The 18,185-nt window shown below is 46.6% G+C and overlaps 1 protein-coding gene across 2 annotated transcripts in view; it reads right to left on the bottom strand.

Annotated features, from left to right (window-relative positions):
• Positions 1-18,185, bottom strand: part of LOC106609731 (leucine-rich repeat-containing G-protein coupled receptor 5) — a 194,987-nt gene that overhangs the window by 96,887 nt on the left and 79,915 nt on the right. For both annotated transcript variants that reach the window (XM_082977998.1, XM_082977999.1), the window contains exon 3: positions 3,906-3,977. In XM_082977998.1, the coding sequence (XP_082834124.1) occupies positions 3,906-3,977 (72 nt within the window). The remainder of the gene's footprint in view (positions 1-3,905; positions 3,978-18,185) is intronic.

Below are 18,185 nucleotides of genomic sequence, written 5' to 3'. Positions count from 1 at the left end.
ACCACTAAGACCTCTTCTCCCCAGATGTCCAGTATAAAACTCTTCTTGACAACAGTCACAACAAGCCTTCTTCGGACAACGGTAGTGTAGCATGTGTAACCACAATGCCAGGAGAAAGGCTAATGAAACAATGGTTTATAGAACCAAACATCTATATACCTATGAAGAGAAGACCAGACCAGCTGCTATCACTAATATTCTTTGCGGGAAAAATATGTGAATATACATCAACTTTTATATTTAATAAATCTTTCCTGTTCTTCTTTTTAACTACACGTTGTTTTTCTTCTTCCGATTGCTAAATTACACTACCAAAAGTATGTGGACACTTCCTCGTCGAACATCTCATTCCAAGCTCATTAATATGGAGTTGGTTCCCCCCCATTGCTGCTACAACAGCCTCCACTCTTCTGGGAAGGCTTTCCACTAGATGTTGGAACATTGCTGCTATAACAGCCTCCACTCTTCTGGGAAGGCTTTCCACTAGATGTTGGAACATTGCTGCTATAACAGCCTCCACTCTTCTGGGAAGGCTTTCCACTAGATGTTGGAACATTGCTGCTATAACAGCCTCCACTCTTCTGGGAAGGCTTTCCACTAGATGTTGGAACATTGCTGCTATAACAGCCTCCACTCTTCTGGGAAGGCTTTCCACTAGATGTTGGAACATTGCTACGGGGACTTGCTTCCATTCAGCCACAAGAGCATTAGTGAGGTCGGACACTGATATTGGGCGATTAGGCCTGGCTCGCAGTCAGCGTTCCAAATCATCCCAAAGGTGTTCGATGGGGTTGAGGTCAGGGCTCTGTGCAGGCCAGTCAAGTTCTTCCACACCGATCAACAAACCATTTCTGTATGAACCTTGCTTTGTGCACGGGGGCATTGTCATGCTGAAACAGGAAAGGGCCTTCCCCAAACTGTTGCCACAAAGTTGGAAGCACAGAATTGTCTAGAATGTTATTGTATGCTGTAGCATGAAGATTTCCCTTCACTGGAACTAAGGAGCCTAGCCTGAACCATGAAAAACAGCCCCAGACCATTATTCCTCCTCCACCAAACTTTACAGTTGGCACTATGCATTCGGACAGGTAGCGTTCTCCTGGCATCTGCCAAAACCAGATTTGTCTGTCGGAATGCCAGATGGTGGAGCGTGACTCATCACTCCAGAGAACGCGATTACACTGCTCAAGAGTCCAATGGCGGTGAGCTTTACACCACTCCAGCTGACACTTGGCATTAGAAATGGTGATTATAGGCTTGTGTGCGGCTGCTCGACCATGGAAAACCACTTTATGAAGCTCCAGACGAACAGTTATTATGCTGACGTTGCTTCCAGAGGCAGTTTAGATCTCGGTAGTGAGTGTTGCAACCAAGGACAGATGATTTTTACGCGCTATGCACTTTGCGGTCCCGTTCTGTGAGCTTGTCTGGCCTACCACTTCGAGGCTGAGCCGTTGTTGCTCCTAGACGTTTCCACTTCACAATAACAGCATTTACAGTTGACCGGGGCAGCACTAGCAGGTCAGACATTTTACGAACTGACTTCTTGGAAAGGTGGCATCCTATGACAGTGCCACGTTGAAAGCCACTGAACTCTTCAGTAAGGCCATTCTACTGCCAATGTTTGTCTATGGAGATTGCATGGCTGTGTGTTCGATTTCATACACCAGTCAGCAACGGATGTGGCTGAAATAACCGAATCCACTAATTTGAAGGGGTGTCCACATACTTTTGTATATATAGTGTATGTGTTGCTTGACGTACATCCTTCATCTAAGTTACACAAAACGGGAAATCCTTTGCAGTGCTGCTCTTGCAAAAAATCTCTTTGAAGTCTTCAACGGGAAGAAGGAGAGAAGGTTGTATAGACGGAAGAAAAGAACCCAGCCCAGAGAGACTTACACCAGACCAGATTCTCTCATTGTGACAAATGACATGGTGCTGAAATATGGTCCAATATTCCTGCCGCGCTTTCATCAAAAACGGCCGTTTCACAGGAAATTTACTTTTACAAAGCTCACTTACCTGGCACATTTGTTCTACATGTCACAAACAGGTTTTTATTTACTTTTATGAGATCCTCACCGCCGGTCCAGATGTTTCTGGTACAGAGTAATAAATTAAAACCCTGCCCGTAGCCTCAACATGTGTATTTAAGTATAAAACTTTACAAATGTAGGGACTGTAAGTGATTATCCCTAGTATTCATATCAAAGAGGTGTTCTTTTATGAATCTACGTGGAGAGGCACCATAACAAAGAGTTCAGGAAGAGTTTTCCAATGGATCAACGGTCTCAGATGTTAGAAGGGTCACAGGAGAACTATCTCAACACCAGACAAAAAAAACAAGTTTATTACATTTTTACAGTCTAGTCAGAAAAAACACTGATAAACTGTCAGCAACTGTAAAAGTTTGACATGTCAAGGCCTTGTCAGAGAGAGAGAGAGAGAAAAGAGAGAGCGAGAGAGAGAGAGTGAGAGAAAAAGAGAGAAAAAGAGAGAGATAAAGAGAGAGAGTGAGAGAGAGAAAGAGAGAGAGAGCGAGAGAAAGAGAGTGAGTGAGAGAAAAAGAGAGAAAGAGAGAAAAAGAGAGAGAGAAAGAGAGAGAGCTGGGTAGCACTAACATGTTGATGGAGATGTATCACCCCTCTTCCCAGAACTCCCTCCTTTCCTCCCTCTTCCCAGATCTCCCTCCTTTCCTCCCTCTTCCCAGATCTCCCTCCTTTCCTCCCTCTTCCCAGATCTCCCTCCTTTCCTCCCTCTTCCCAGATCTCCCTCCTTTCCTCCCTCCTTCCCAGATCTCCCTCCTTTCCTCCCTCCTTCCCAGATCTCCCTCCTTTCCTCCCTCCTTCCCAGATCTCCCTCCTTTCCTCCCTCCTTTCCTCCTTCTTCCCAGATCTCCCTCCTTTCCTCCCTCCTTCCCAGACCTCCCTTCCTTTCCTCCTTCCTTCCCAGATCTCCCTTCCTTTCCTCCCTCCTTCCCAGATCTCCCTCCTTTTCATCCCTTCATCTCCAGAATACCTTGAGGTTTCATGCTACAAGTGTAAAGCATGAAGCTGAAACTCCCTGAAGCTCCTATCTGCTGTAGGTAGAACTGGGCTTTGTTCCTAAATGCACCCTATCCTCTATTTAGTGCACTACTTAGGGAATAGGGTGCCATTTAGGATACATTGAAGGCCTTACAGGGTGATCCATCCACAAAGCACTTCTCAGGCAATTTTCTCAAAGTGGCAAAATTGCTTTCCAATACTTTCCTAAGACTAACCCCTTTTAACACCAATTACTATAAATTACCAGCACATTTTCATAATTAAAGATTCCTGTGAATCATTTGATCCCTGTCCAAGGCTCTTTCTGGGGAGACTGAGAGGTAGCAGGAGAAACAATGACCTCCAGGTCAACTCACAGTAAAAACACTTCTGCTGAGAAAACAGAGATAATCGCCTCTGGTTTGAGACGGAGACACAGAGAGAGAGACAGAAAGAGTGAGAGAGAGACAGGGTGAGAGGTGGAGAGAGAGAGAGAGAGAGAGAGACAGGGAAAGACAGGGAGAGAGGTGGAGAGAGAGAGTGAGAGAGAGAGAGAGAGAGAGAGACAGGGAGAGACAGAAAGAGTGAGAGAGAGACAGGGTGAGAGGTGGAGAGAGAGAGAGAGAGAGAGAGAGAGAGAGAGAGAGGAGAGAGAGACAGGGTGAGAGGTGGAGAAAGAGAGAGAGAGAGAGAGAGACAGGGAGAGACAGGGAGAGAGGTGGAAAGAGAGACAGATCGAGTGAGAGAGACAGGGAGAGAGGTGGAGAGAGAGAGAGAGAGAGAGACCTGGAACCTATTGCCTCACCACATGATGTCCCCATCTTGGAAGAGGTGGGTAAAAGACGGTTGAGAGACATGAGAGGAGGGTTTACTTACAGTACTTTGAGGTTGAAGAGGCCGTAGAACGCTCCTTTGGGAATGTGCGTCAAATCGTTGCCTGCAAGACGTCTGTGAAGAGAAGAAGGGAACACAAAAAAAGACATGAAATGATGTGTTTTGATGTTTCTTTCTTGTCACGGGGAGCTCATTTTGCTGTGAAACAACGAAGATAGATAGATAGATGAGAGAATCTATCAGGTTCCACTGGATTCACTGGAGGACGATTGTTGGGTCCAATGCCGATGACATTGTTCCTCTGTCCAGCTCTTCCTCCTCATCATCTGCTACTCAAATAACAGGATGTCTCTGGTCCAATTTATACCCTATTCCCTATATAGTGCACTACTTTAGACCAGAGCCCTATTCCCTATATAGTGCACTACTTTAGACCAGAGCCCTATTCCCTATATAGTGCACTACTTTAGACCAGAGCCCTATTCCCTATATAGTGCACTACTTTAGACCAGAGCCCTATTCCCTATGTAGTGCACTATATAGGGAATAGTGTGCCATTTGGGACGCATACATCCATGTGAAGCCAATCCGTCAACGCTTGGCTCGCTGCAATGGAGGAATGCACCAGATATACATATTCAATTGATATTTACATGACAAATATACCAGACAAACTCAACAGGAGATGGGAAGATAGCAGTAGTTATGCAAACTTTGATTTCTTTCTACAAAGGGATCCGCTTGAATCAACCTTCCAGGCATGTATCCATGCCAATACAGATACTCTTTCTCAGAACCCGGTGTCCATAGGAAATCAAATCAGAGCCTTCAGAATGGTGCAGAGACAATGGGCACCAACAACATGGTTTCAACATCATCTGTCAACGATGAAAGCAAAACATCTCGATAAAATCTGGCTTTGGTTTGGCGACATCAATACAAGGTGCCCATCTGCAGGACAATCAACATGTGTTAATCTATCACAACATGAGTTAGACTGTCTCCACATTGACAGTCTGTTCAGTACTGTAATCAACATGTGTTAATCTATCACCACATGAGTTAGACTGTCTCCACATTGACAGTCTGTTCAGTACTGTAATCAACATGTTAATCTATCACAACATGAGTTAGACTGTCTCCACATTGACAGTCTGTTCAGTACTGTAATCAACATGTGTTAATCTATCACAACATGAGTTAGACTGTCTCCACATTGACAGTCTGTTCAGTACTGTAATCAACATGTTAATCTATCACAACATGAGTTAGACTGTCTCCACATTGACAGTCTGTTCAGTACTGTAATCAACATGTTAATCTATCACAACATGAGTTAGACTGTCTCCACATTGACAGTCTGTCCAGTACTGTAATCAACATGTTAATCTATCACAACATGAGTTAGACTGTCTCCACATTGACAGTCTGTTCAGTACTGTAATCAACATGTTAATGTATCACAACATGAGTTAGACTGTCTCCACATTGACAGTCTGTTCAGTACTGTAATCAACATGTGTTAATCTATCACAACATGAGTTAGACTGTCTCCACATTGACAGTCTGTTCAGTACTGTAATCAACATGTTAATCTATCACAACATGAGTTAGACTGTCTCCACATTGACAGTCTGTTCAGTACTGTAATCAACATGTTAATCTATTACAACATGAGTTAGACTGTCTCCACATTGACAGTCTGCTCAGTACTGTAATCAACATGTTAATCTATCACAACATGACCCAGGGATTTCAGTGTACACTACTGTGACCTCCCTTCAGTCATCAAAGTATCCACAGGGCACCATCCACAGAGCACCATCCACAGAGCACCATCCACAGAGCACCATCCACAGGGCACCATCCACAGGGCACCATCCACAGAGCACCATCCACAGGGCACCATCCACAGAGCACAATCCACAGAGCACCATCCACAGAGCACCATCCACAGGGCACCATCCACAGAGCACCATCCACAGAGCACCATCCACAGGGCACCATCCACAGAGCACCATCCACAGAGCACCATCCACAGAGCACCATCCACAGGGCACCATCCACAGGGCACCATCCACAGAGCACCATCCACAGGGCACCATCCACAGGGCACCATCCACAGGGCACCATCCACAGAGCACCATCCACAGGGCACCATCCAAAGAGCACCATCCACAGGGCACCATCCACAGAGCACCATCCACAGGGCACCATCCACAGAGAAATCAATATGTCTGACTGAATATGAACTAAGTCTATCACTGTATTGCCACAGTCTTCTATCAGTGCTGTGGGTCATGTTAATTAGAGCACACCACAGTGAAAAGCTTTCCAATGGAAAAAAGTTGAGGTAGTCCCTCCCCATTGCAGTCCGTTTTGTTTCATTGATGTCCAGTGATATTGTGTCTCAGAGACGGGACGGGCACAGCACCAACACCAGCAACAACTACCCCAACATTCCTCACGCCTGCGGGATCAGGTCGGGAAGGAGGTCAAGGATCCATAAATACCCAATGTGCACTTTCCTGTGTTCTGTCACAGGGGTGCTGCTTCTGACGGGGCGGCGCTGAATATCGGCCCACGCTGGGAAAGACAGGGGCCCCCGACCACTGCCCTGTGAATCAGACCACTCAGACCACTCAGTGTGTGTGTGTGTGTGTGTGTGTGTGTGTGTGTGTGTGTGTGTGTGTGTGTGTGTGTGTGTGTGTGTGTGGTCCTGGTACGGGATTGCCAACAGACTGGAACAGCACCTAGCATCATGTTCTGGGCTTCAGAGTCGGGGTCAGGCTGAGTCCAGTTGGCGAGGGTGGTGAGGGTGGCAGAGAGATCAATCCCCTGGCCAACGCACACATCTCAGTAAAACACCATGTACCTGCTACCTTCCTTCCTCCCTGTCTGTCTGACCCAGCATTAACCTCCCTGTCTGTCTGTCTGTCTGTCTGTCTGTCTGTCTGTCTGTCTGTCTGTCTGTCTGTCTGTCTGTCTGTCTGTCTGTCTGTCTGTCTGTCTGTCTGTCTGTCTGTCTGTCTGTCTGTCTGTCTGTCTGTCTGTCTGACCCAGCATCTCCCACCCTCCTTCCTTCTCTCCCCCCCTCCCTGTCTGTCTGCTGTCTGTCTGACCCAGCACCTCCCTCCCTCCCTCCCTCCCTCCCTCCCTCCCTCCCTCCCTCCCTCCCTCCCTCCCTCCCTCCCTCCCTCCCTCCCTCCCTCCCTCCCTCCCTCCCTCCCTCCCTGTCTGTCTGTCTGTCTGTCTGTCTGTCTGTCTGTCTGTCTGTCTGTCTGTCTGTCTGTCTGTCTGTCTGTCTGTCTGTCTGTCTGTCTGTCTGTCTGACCCAGCATCTCTATCTCTCATCTCTCAGACCTGCTCAACTGGCTCATACCATACTGTCAAATCCCAAACTGCACCCCATTCCCTATACAGTGAGGGAAAAAAGTATTTGATCCCCTGCTGATTTTGTACATTTGCCCACGGACAAAGAAATGACCAGTCTATAATTTTAATGGTAGGTTTATTTGAACAGTGAGAGACAGAATAACAACAACAAAAAATCCAGAAAAACGCATGTCAAAAATGTTATAAAATGATTTGCATTTTAATGAGGGAAATAAGTATTTGACCCCCTCTCAATCAGAAAGATTTCTGGCTCCCAGGTGTCTTTTATACAGGTAATGAGCTGAGATTAGGAGCGCACTCTTAAAGGGAGTGCTCCCAATCTCAGCTTGTTACCTGTATAAAAGACACCTGTTCACAGAAGCAATCAATCAATCAGATTCCAAACTCTCCACCATGGCCAAGACCAAAGAGCTCTCCAAGGATGTCAGGGACAAGATTGTGGACCTACACAAGGCTGGAATGGGCTACAAGACCATCGCCAAGCAGCTTGGTGAGAAGGTGACAACAGATGGTTCGATTATTCGCAAATGGAAGAAACACAAAAGAACTGTCAATCTCCCTCGGCCTGGGGCTCCATGCAAGATCTCACCTCGTGGAGTTGCAATGATCATGAGAACGGTGAGGAATCAGCCCAGAACTACACGGGAGGATCTTGTCAATGATCTCAAGGCAGCTGGGACCATAGTCGCCAAGAAAACAATTGGTAACACACTACGCCATGAAGGACTGAAATCCTGCAGCGCCCGCAAGGTCCCCCTGCTCAAGAAAGCACATATACATGCCCGTCTGAAGTTTGGAGGAGGACGAATGCTGCCTATGACCCCAAGAACACCATCCCCACCGTCAAACATGGAGGTGGAAACATTATGCTTTGGGGGTGTTTTTCTGTTAAGGGGACAGGACAGCTTCACCACAAAAGTGCACTACTTTTCACCCGAGTCCTATGGGAACCCTATGGGCCCTGGTCAAATGTAGTGCACTACATAGAGGATAGGCTGGCATTTGGGTAGGAGACTGGCTCTGTATTGAGCCCTGTCTCCTTATTTATCCGTCTCTGTTTTGACCCCTGTCTCTGTATTGACCCCTGTCTCTGTATTGACCCCTGACCCCTGTCTCTGTATTGACCCCTGTCTCTGTGTTGACCCGTCTCTGTATTGATCCCTGACCCCTGGCTCTGTACTGACCCCTGGCTCTGTATTGACCCCTGTCTCTGTGTTGACCCGTCTCTGTATTGATCCCTGACCGCTGGCTCTGTACTGACCCCTGGCTCTGTATTGACCCCTGGCTCTGTATTGACCCCTGTCTCTGTGTTGACCCGTCTCTGTATTGATCCCTGACCGCTGGCTCTGTACTGACCCCTGGTTCTGTATTGTATTGACTACTGGCTCTGTATTGATCCCTGACCCCTGGCTCTGTATTGACCCCTGGCTCTGTATTGACTACTGGCTCTGTATTGATCCCTGACCCCTGGCTCTGAATTGACCCCTGGCTCTGTATTGATCCCTGACCCCTGGCTCTGTATTGACCCCTGTTGTGTGTGACCACTGGGTTCTCTCTGTGGTCTGAGCCCTGTGACCACTGGGTTCTCTCTGTGGTCTGAGACCTGTGACCACTGGGTTCTCTCTGTGGTCTGAGACCTGTGACCACTGGGTTCTCTCTGTGGTCTGAGACCTGTGACCACTGGGTTCTCTCTGTAGTCTGAGACCTGTGACCACTGGGTTCTCTCTGTGGTCTGAGACCTGTGACCACTGGGTTCTCTCTGTGGTCTGAGACCTGTGACCACTGGGTTCTCTCTGTGGTCTGAAACCTGTGACCACTGGGTTCTCTCTGTGGTCTGAGACCTGTGACCACTGGGTTCTCTCTGTGGTCTGAGACCTGTGACCACTGGGTTCTCTCTGTGGTCTGAGACCTGTGACCACTGGGTTCTCTCTGTGGTCTGAGACCTGTGACCACTGGGTTCTCTCTGTGGTCTGAGACCTGTGACCACTGGGTTCTCTCTGTGGTCTGAGACTAGATCAAATGGGATCCCATGACCCCAAAATTTGATTGATTTGATTGGACGCTTTGGCTAGGAGACCATTATGTGATTATATCATTGTTCAATTAGCAATGATTTGGGGGTGAAATGTCATTATCGTTCAATGGTAATCACTCATTTTGATTAATCTAAAAAAGTTTTGCACAATGCAAGGGTATCGTCCTGCTCCATTCAGCTAATGCATTTCTTAACAGAAACGCCGATTTGTCATCAATTCCATGCCGGTGACATCATGTGATTTTCAGAACACAAGCCGATACGATGGAATTCAACCTTTCAACGAGGGGTCAGAGTGCAGACTGACGGAGCAAATACTGCACATACATGAGACTCTTGACATGGGACTGAGTGGGCTAGCATGTACACACACACCATATACACACACACACACACACACCACCGCTCCTCACCCCACTCAACAAGCCCTCTGGGCACTGTTTATATCTGGAGGCCCTATGCCAGCAGCCACACACACACACACACACACACACACACACACACACACACACACACACACACACACACACACACACACACACACACACACACACACACACACACACACACACACACACACACACACACACACACACTACTTATTTCATCACATTTCATAAATATTCCAATAAATGACCCCATGCAGTGAAATAACAGCCATGTCTAAGTCACTTGTTCTACGGTTGGTAGGATTACATTCCAAATATGGTGAAATGAACTTTCCAATAGAAGGGATTTATGGGTCTGTAGAGTGAGTCTAGGGCTAACTTAATATGTTGATCAACTGACTGTTCAGAGAAAGCAGAAAGTGAAAGAGAGAGAGAAAGAGGGGGGAGAGAGAGAGAAAGAAGGGGGAAAGAGAGAGAGAGAGACAGAGACAATGAGAGAGAGAGGGAGAGATGGACAGAGAGAGAGGAGAAGACGAGAGAGAGAGAGCAAGACAGAGAGAGGAGAAGAGAGAGAGAGACAGAGATGAGACAGAGAGAGAGAGAGAGAAGAAGGGGGAAAGAGAGAGAGAGAGACCAGAGAGAGAGACAGAGAGTGAGACAGAGAGAGACAGAGAGAGAGAGAGAGAGAGAGACAGAGAGTGAGACAGAGAGTGAGACAGAGAGAGAGAGAGAGAGAGAGAGAGAGAGAGAGAGAGAGAGAGACAGAGAGACAGAGAGAGACAGAGAGTGAGACAGAGAGAGAGAGTGAGACAGAGAGAGAGAGAGAGACAGAGAGAGAGAGACAGAGAGAGAGAGAGAGAGAGAGAGAGGAGAGAGAGACAGAGAGACAGAGAGAGACAGAGAGAGACAGAGAGTGAGACAGAGAGAGAGAGAGAGAGAGAGAGAGAGAGAGAGAGAGAGACAGAGAGACAGAGAGAGACAGAGAGAGACAGAGAGTGAGACAGAGAGAGAGAGACAGAGAGACAGAGAGAGACAGAGAGTGAGACAGAGAGAGAGAGAGAGACAGAGAGTGAGACAGAGAGAGAGAGAGCTCTGATTACTGAATACCTAATCTAACTATTCCTGGTACTCTACTACTTACAACCACTACTACTCTCTCTGTGACATGTGACAGTGTTTCACTATGCCCCGAGAGAGAGGGGAGAAACCAGACACTGTTCACCTCTCCATAGCGCCTGCTCCACACCCCTCTCCTCACCTATTTTTGACCAGGGTTCCCTACAGGTAACTGGCAAAATAAAGGAAACACTTGAGTAAATCAGGGATACAAAGTATTGTATATTGAAAGCAAGGTGTTTCCACAAAGCAATTAACATCCCATCATGCTTAGGGTCACGTATAAAAATTCCCAGTTGCCCATTATTTGGTCTACCATGGCTAGAAGAAGAGATCTCAGTGACTTTGAAAGAGTCTGAAAGGACCATAGGGGGTTTAAACAACGAAGTATTTAAACCCTGGATTGTTGATGCTATGTATTGGCCATTGAGAGGCTTTGAAGTCACCGGTCGTCCATATTGCCACTCCCCGGTAGGATCAGTCCTTCATAGGAATTCATGGAATTCTACAGTATTTAAATGTAATGTTTCAAGGACATAATTACATGTAATTAAGTATTTGTTTTGGTTGTGGTAGGGACAGTAACATTAATCATCTCTAGAAATTCTACTTTAAGGATTTTTTTACAAATATTTTTGATTTGTGTGTATCCTTTATTTTGGCAGTTACCTGTACATAGGGCAGCGTTTCTGACCAGGGTCCATAGGGGCCATTCTATAGGGAACAGACAGCCATTTAGAACGCATCCCGAGACTCAGACAAGCCCCCCGCTGGGCCCCTGCGTGCGTACACCAGTCAGATGTTGACCCAATTCATTCATGTGTCGTCCCGTTGCTGACGCAGCCTAATTTAACCTATTGCTGGTGGGTCCGTCCAGGGGGCTCAGAGGAGCTAACATGCAGCCAAACTGTTACGTGTGTCTGGGACTAACTGAACCTGAGAGGGGAGCGGTGAGCTATACTCTACCCTGCTTCCAAAACAGCTGTATGGTAACGACCTGAAATCCTCTACTCTCCTCAGCCCCCGTGACACCCTCCAATACCAACCCTCCAACCTTACCACCTCCCCCATAAGCCACCACTCGCGGAACCCCCCCCAAACCCCCTCATCCTGTGACAACCCCCATACCACATCGCCCTCCACAAGCCACCACTCGCTCCCACCGTTCCACCGCTCGCTTCCCCCTAACCACACTGGCACCTCATACACTTGCCATGTGTGTGTGTGTGTGTGTGTGTGTGTGTGTGTGTGTGTGTGTGTGTGTGTGTGTGTGTGTGTGTGTGTGTGTGTGTGTGTGTGTGTGTGTGTGTGTGTGTGTGTGTGTGTGTGTGTGTGTGTGTGTGTGTGTGTGTGTGTGTGTGTGTGTGTGTGTGTGTGTGTGTGTGTGTGTGGTGCGTGTGTGTGGTGTGTGACCTGCGAGCTGGCATGTTTAACAGAGCTCTAACAGAGCTGACAGAGGGAAGACATTGTTTCCATACTTGCTGCGTCTACTTTAGGGGCGGCTCCATAAACAAGTCTGTTTTAGTAACAATGTCCTGATTAGATTTCTGTGCTGCTCTGCTGGGGAATGGCCCAGTGTCATCACTCCTGATAACTATTGCATTAGAGAGAGATGGTATTACTGCTTTTAACTGGGCCGGAACGTTCAGCTGCCCTGAATACCCAGCATTCCACACTGAACAGTGATGGTGGAGGACAGTGGAGTCACACACAGGAGGACAAACACACACACACACACACACACACACACACACACACACACACACACACACACACACACACACACACACACACACACACACACACACACACACACACACACACACACACACACACACACTCCCAGCCTCAGCTCAGGATACCAGACTCAGTAGAATACAGCAGGGCCAGTAGAATAACAGTAGAATACAGCAGGGCCAGTAGATGCTGTCAGCCAGTAGATGCTGTCTGCCAGTAGATGCTGTCTGCCAGTAGATGCTGTCTGCCAGTAGAGGCTGTCTGCCAGTAGATGCTGTCTGCCAGTAGATGCTGTCTGCCAGTAGATGCTGTGTGTTGAGTTATAGATAATAACAGTAGATCACAGCAGGGCCAGTAGATGCTGTCTGCCAGTAGATGCTGTCTGCCAGTAGATGCTGTGTGTTGAGTTATAGATAATAACAGTAGAACACAGCAGGGCCAGTAGATGCTGTCTGCCAGTAGATGCTGTGTGTTGAGTTATAGATAATAACAGTAGAATACAGCAGGGCCAGTAGATGCTGTCTGCCAATAGATGCTGTCTGCCAGTGGATGCTGTTTGTTGAGTTATAGATAATAACAGTAGAACACAGCAGGGCCAGTAGATGCTGTCTGCCAATAGATGCTGTCTGCCAGTAGATGCTGTGTGTTGAGTTATAGATAATAACAGTAGAACACAGCAGGGCCAGTAGATGCTGTCTGCCAATAGATGCTGTCTGCCAGTAGATGCTGTGTGTTGAGTTATAGATAATAACAGTAGAACACAGCATGGCCAGTTGATGCTGTCTGCCAGTAGATGCTGTCTGCCAGTAGATGCTGTGTGTTGAGTTATAGATAATAACAGTAGAACACAGCAGGGCCAGTAGATGCTGTCTGCCAGTAGATGCTGTGTGTTGAGTTATAGAGAATAACAGTAGAACACAGCAGGGCCAGTAGATGCTGTCTGCCAGTAGATGCTGTCTGCCAGTAGATGCTGTGTGTTGAGTTATAGATAATAACAGTAGAACACAGGAGGGCCAGTAGATGTTGTCTGCCTGTAGATGCTGTGTGTTGAGTTATAGATAATAACAGTAGAACACAGCAGGGCCAGTAGATGCTGTCTGCCAGTAGATGCTGTGTGTTGAGTTATAGATAATAACAGTAGAACACAGCAGGGCCAGTAGATGCTGTCTGCCAATAGATGCTGTCTGCCAGTAGATGCTGTGTGTTGAGTTATAGATAATAACAGTAGAACACAGCATGGCCAGTTGATGCTGTCTGCCAGTAGATGCTGTGTGTTGAGTTATAGATAATAACAGTAGAACACAGCAGGGCCAGTAGATGCTGTCTGCCAGTAGATGCTGTGTGTTGAGTTATAGAGAATAACAGTAGAACACAGCAGGGCCAGTAGATGCTGTCTGCCAGTAGATGCTGTCTGCCAGTAGATGCTGTGTGTTGAGTTGTAGATAATAACAGTAGAACACAGGAGGGCCAGTAGATGTTGTCTGCCTGTAGATGCTGTGTGTTGAGTTATAGATAATAACAGTAGAACACAGCAGGGCCAGTAGATGCTGTCTGCCAGTAGATGCTGTGTGTTGAGTTATAGATAATAACAGTAGAAAACAGCAGGGCCAGTAGATGCTGTCTGCCAGTAGATGCTGTGTGTTGAGTTATAGATAATAACAGTAGAAAACAGCAGGGCCAGTAGATGCTGTCTGCCAGTAGATGCTGTGTGTTGAGTTAGATAATAACAGTAGAAAACAGCAGGGCCAGTAGATGCTGTCTGCCAGTAGATGCTGTCTGCCAGTAGATGCTGTGTGTTGAGTTGTAGATAATAACAGTAGAACACAGCAGGGCCAGTAGATGCTGTCTGCCAGTAGATGCTGTGTGTTGAGTTATAGATAATAACAGTAGAACACAGCAGGGCCAGTAAATGCTGTCTGCCAGTAGATGCTGTCTGCCAGTAGACGCTGTGTGTTGAGTTATAGATAAAAACAGTAGAACATAGTAGGGCCAGTAGATGCTGTCTGCCAATAGATGCTGTCTGCCAGTAGATGCTGTCTGCCAATAGATGCTGTCTGCCAATAGATGCTGTCTGCCAATAGATGCTGTCTGCCAGTAGATGCTGTGTGTTGAGTTAGATAATAACAGTAGAATACAGCAGGGCCAGTAGATGCTGTCTGCCAGTAGATGCTGTGTGTTGAGTTAGATTATAACAGTAGAAAACAGCAGGGCCAGTAGATGCTGTCTGCCAGTAGATGCTGTCTGCCAGTAGATGCTGTGTGTTGAGTTGTAGATAATAACAGTAGAACACAGCAGGGCCAGTAGATGCTGTCTGCCAGTAGATGCTGTGTGTTGAGTTATAGATAATAACAGTAGAACACAGCAGGGCCAGTAAATGCTGTCTGCCAGTAGATGCTGTCTGCCAGTAGACGCTGTGTGTTGAGTTATAGATAAAAACAGTAGAACATAGTAGGGCCAGTAGATGCTGTCTGCCAATAGATGCTGTCTGCCAGTAGATGCTGTCTGCCAATAGATGCTGTCTGCCAATAGATGCTGTCTGCCAATAGATGCTGTCTGCCAGTAGATGCTGTGTGTTGAGTTATAGATAATAACAGTAGAATACAGCAGGGCCAGTAGATGCTGTCTGCTAATAGATGCTGTCTGCCAGTAGATGCTGTGTGTTGAGTTATAGATAATAACAGTAGAATACAGCAGGGCCAGTAGATGCTGTCTGCCAGTAGATGCTGTGTGTTGAGTTATAGATAATAACAGTAGAACACAGCAGGGCCAGTAGATGCTGTCTGCCAGTAGATGCTGTGTGTTAAGTTATAGATAATAACAGTAGAATACAGCAGGGCCAGTAGATGCTGTCTGCCAGTAGATGCTGTCTGCCAGTAGATGCTGTGTGTTGAGTTATAGATAATAACAGTAGAACACAGCAGGGCCAGTAGATGCTGTCTGCCAGTAGATGCTGTCTGCCAGTAGATGCTGTGTGTTGAGTTATAGATAATAACAGTAGAATACAGCAGGGCCAGTAGATGCTGTCTGCCAATAGATGCTGTCTGCCAGTAGATGCTGTGTGTTGAGTTATAGATAATAACAGTAGAACACAGCAGGGCCAGTAGATGCTGTCTGCCAGTAGATGCTGTCTGCCAGTAGATGCTGTCTGCCAGTAGATGTTGTGTGTTGAGTTATAGATAATAACAGTAGAACACAGCAGGGCCAGTAGATGCTGTCTGCCAGTAGATGCTGTCTGCCAGTAGACGCTGTGTGTTGAGTTATAGATAATAACAGTAGAACACAGCAGGGCCAGTAGATGCTGTTTGCCAGTAGATGCTGTGTGTTGAGTTATAGATAATAACAGTAGAACACAGCAGGGCCAGTAGATGCTGTCTGCCAGTAGATGCTGTCTGCCAGTAGATGCTGTGTGTTGAGTTATAGATAATAACAGTAGAATACAGCAGGGCCAGTAGATGCTGTCTGCCAATAGATGCTGTCTGCCAGTAGATGCTGTGTGTTGAGTTATAGATAATAACAGTAGAACACAGCAGGGCCAGTAGATGCTGTCTGCCAGTAGATGCTGTCTGCCAGTAGATGCTGTCTGCCAGTAGATGTTGTGTGTTGAGTTATAGATAATAACAGTAGAACACAGCAGGGCCAGTAGATGCTGTCTGCCAGTAGACGCTGTGTGTTGAGTTATAAATAATAACAGTAGAACACAGCAGGGCCAGTAGATGCTGTCTGCCAGTAGATGCTGTGTGTTGAGTTATAGATAATAACAGTAGAATACAGCAGGGCCAGTAGATGCTGTCTGCCAGTAGATGCTGTCTGCCAGTAGACGCTGTGTGTTGAGTTATAGATAATAACAGTAGAATACAGCAGGGCCAGTAGATGCTGTCTGCCAGTAGATGCTGTCTGCCAGTAGACGCTGTGTGTTGAGTTAGATAATAACACTGTAAGCGATGGTCCAGTTGGTGGGGTAGTTGCCAGGGATCATCTAAATTCCAGGTAATTACTTACAAATCTGGGGTTATCTGCCAAAACATTTTACATCCTAGGGTTTCTATGGTTTTGTGTGAGAATACAAGACTCTTAGTAACATGAGCACAGAAATCATTCTGTATGTGTTTATTTCATTCCTGGAATTAGTTTGGGCCATAATTCTAATCCCTGTCTAACGCTCTAGGGGTTTTAATGATCCATGTATATTAACTGTTAGTGCAGAGGGTTTACCTACTGTATAGCCCAGTGGTTCCCAACCTGGGGTACTAGGACCCCTGGGGGGTACTTGGCCTATCCACAAGGGGTACATGAGAAGACTCCTGACACCACAAGTCTACTGGTAAAATGAGAATGAATCAAATCAAATGTTATTGGTCACATACACGTGTTTAGCAGATGTTAATGTGAGTGTAGCGAAAAGCTTGTGTTTCTAGCTCCGACAGTGTAGTAATATCTAATATGTAATAACTAACAAATTACACAATATATACCCAATACACACAAATCTAAGTAAAGGAATGGAATTAAGAACATATAAACATACGGACGAGTAATGTCAGAGCAGCATAGACTAAGCTACAGTAGAATAGTATAGAATACAGTATATATACACAGTATATGACGGGCTACTTCAGAGGTTCTCCGGGCAGAAGCATAATGCACTCGGTGGCACAGTAACCCAAACAGGTTGGGAACCACTGCTATAGATAATACACATCAACACATGGAGATAAAACACTATATTATATATTTGACCCTGGTACAGGAAGTACACTAGATAGGGTTTAAGGTGCCATTGGGGACACAGCCCTTGACGTCCTCCCTGTGATGCAGTAGCTCTTCTATTCTCCAGGGACGGGTTCTAAGGTTCCGTCAGGTTTTCATTAGGGAACCGCTCATAAGTCTTTGAAGCGGGAACTCGAGCCAGAACAATCTCAATTTCATTTCCTGAGTTTTTCCCCATTTAACAACTCCTACAAAAGTCAGAGCATTCTCTTTAACAGAGTTTAGAAAATAAAAGCAAGGGGGATCTAAATGTTTTTTTTATTTTTTTATATGTTTCTGGACGCAGGCCCATTTCGCTGGCTCGTTGTGGCAGCAGTGTAGAGAGCGGTGGGCTGTGTTCCAAAAGGCCCTCTATTCCCTATATAGTGCACTACTTTTGACCAGAGCCCTACGGGAGGGAATGGTCCAAAGTAGTGCAATATATAGGGAATAGGGGGCCGTTTGGAATGCACTCGTGGGTCCCTGTCTGAGCTGGTTGGGTTAGAGAGACAACTGAGAGACCGGGGATTCCGGTTGGGTAGTTCCTGTCAGTTGCCTCAGTATGTCTACAAGGACATCCAGGCCAGCTGCAACATGACATTCCCACCACCACCTCTCTCCAGGCCAGCTGCAACATGACATTCCACCACCTCTCCTCTCCTCTCCTCTCCTCTCCTCTCCTCTCCTCTCCTCTCCTCTCCTCTCCTCTCCTCTCCTCTCCTCTCCTCTCCTCTCCTCTCCTCTCCTCTCCTCTCCTCTCCTCTCCTCTCCTCTCCCAGTATTTGTGTAACACTGTAGGTACTACACATACATACAAGCCTTCTGACATCACATAGAACTGTCCTACTCTAACAAAAAACACATCGCTGTAAATCGCAAGATAATGAGATTTATTGTAATTGT

The sequence above is a fragment of the Salmo salar genome, chromosome 07 (genome assembly GCF_965601325.2).
Source record: "Salmo salar chromosome 07, fSalSal1, whole genome shotgun sequence".
Classification (NCBI taxonomy): domain Eukaryota; kingdom Metazoa; phylum Chordata; class Actinopteri; order Salmoniformes; family Salmonidae; genus Salmo; species Salmo salar.
This window is presented reverse-complemented; position numbering and strand designations above follow the sequence as displayed.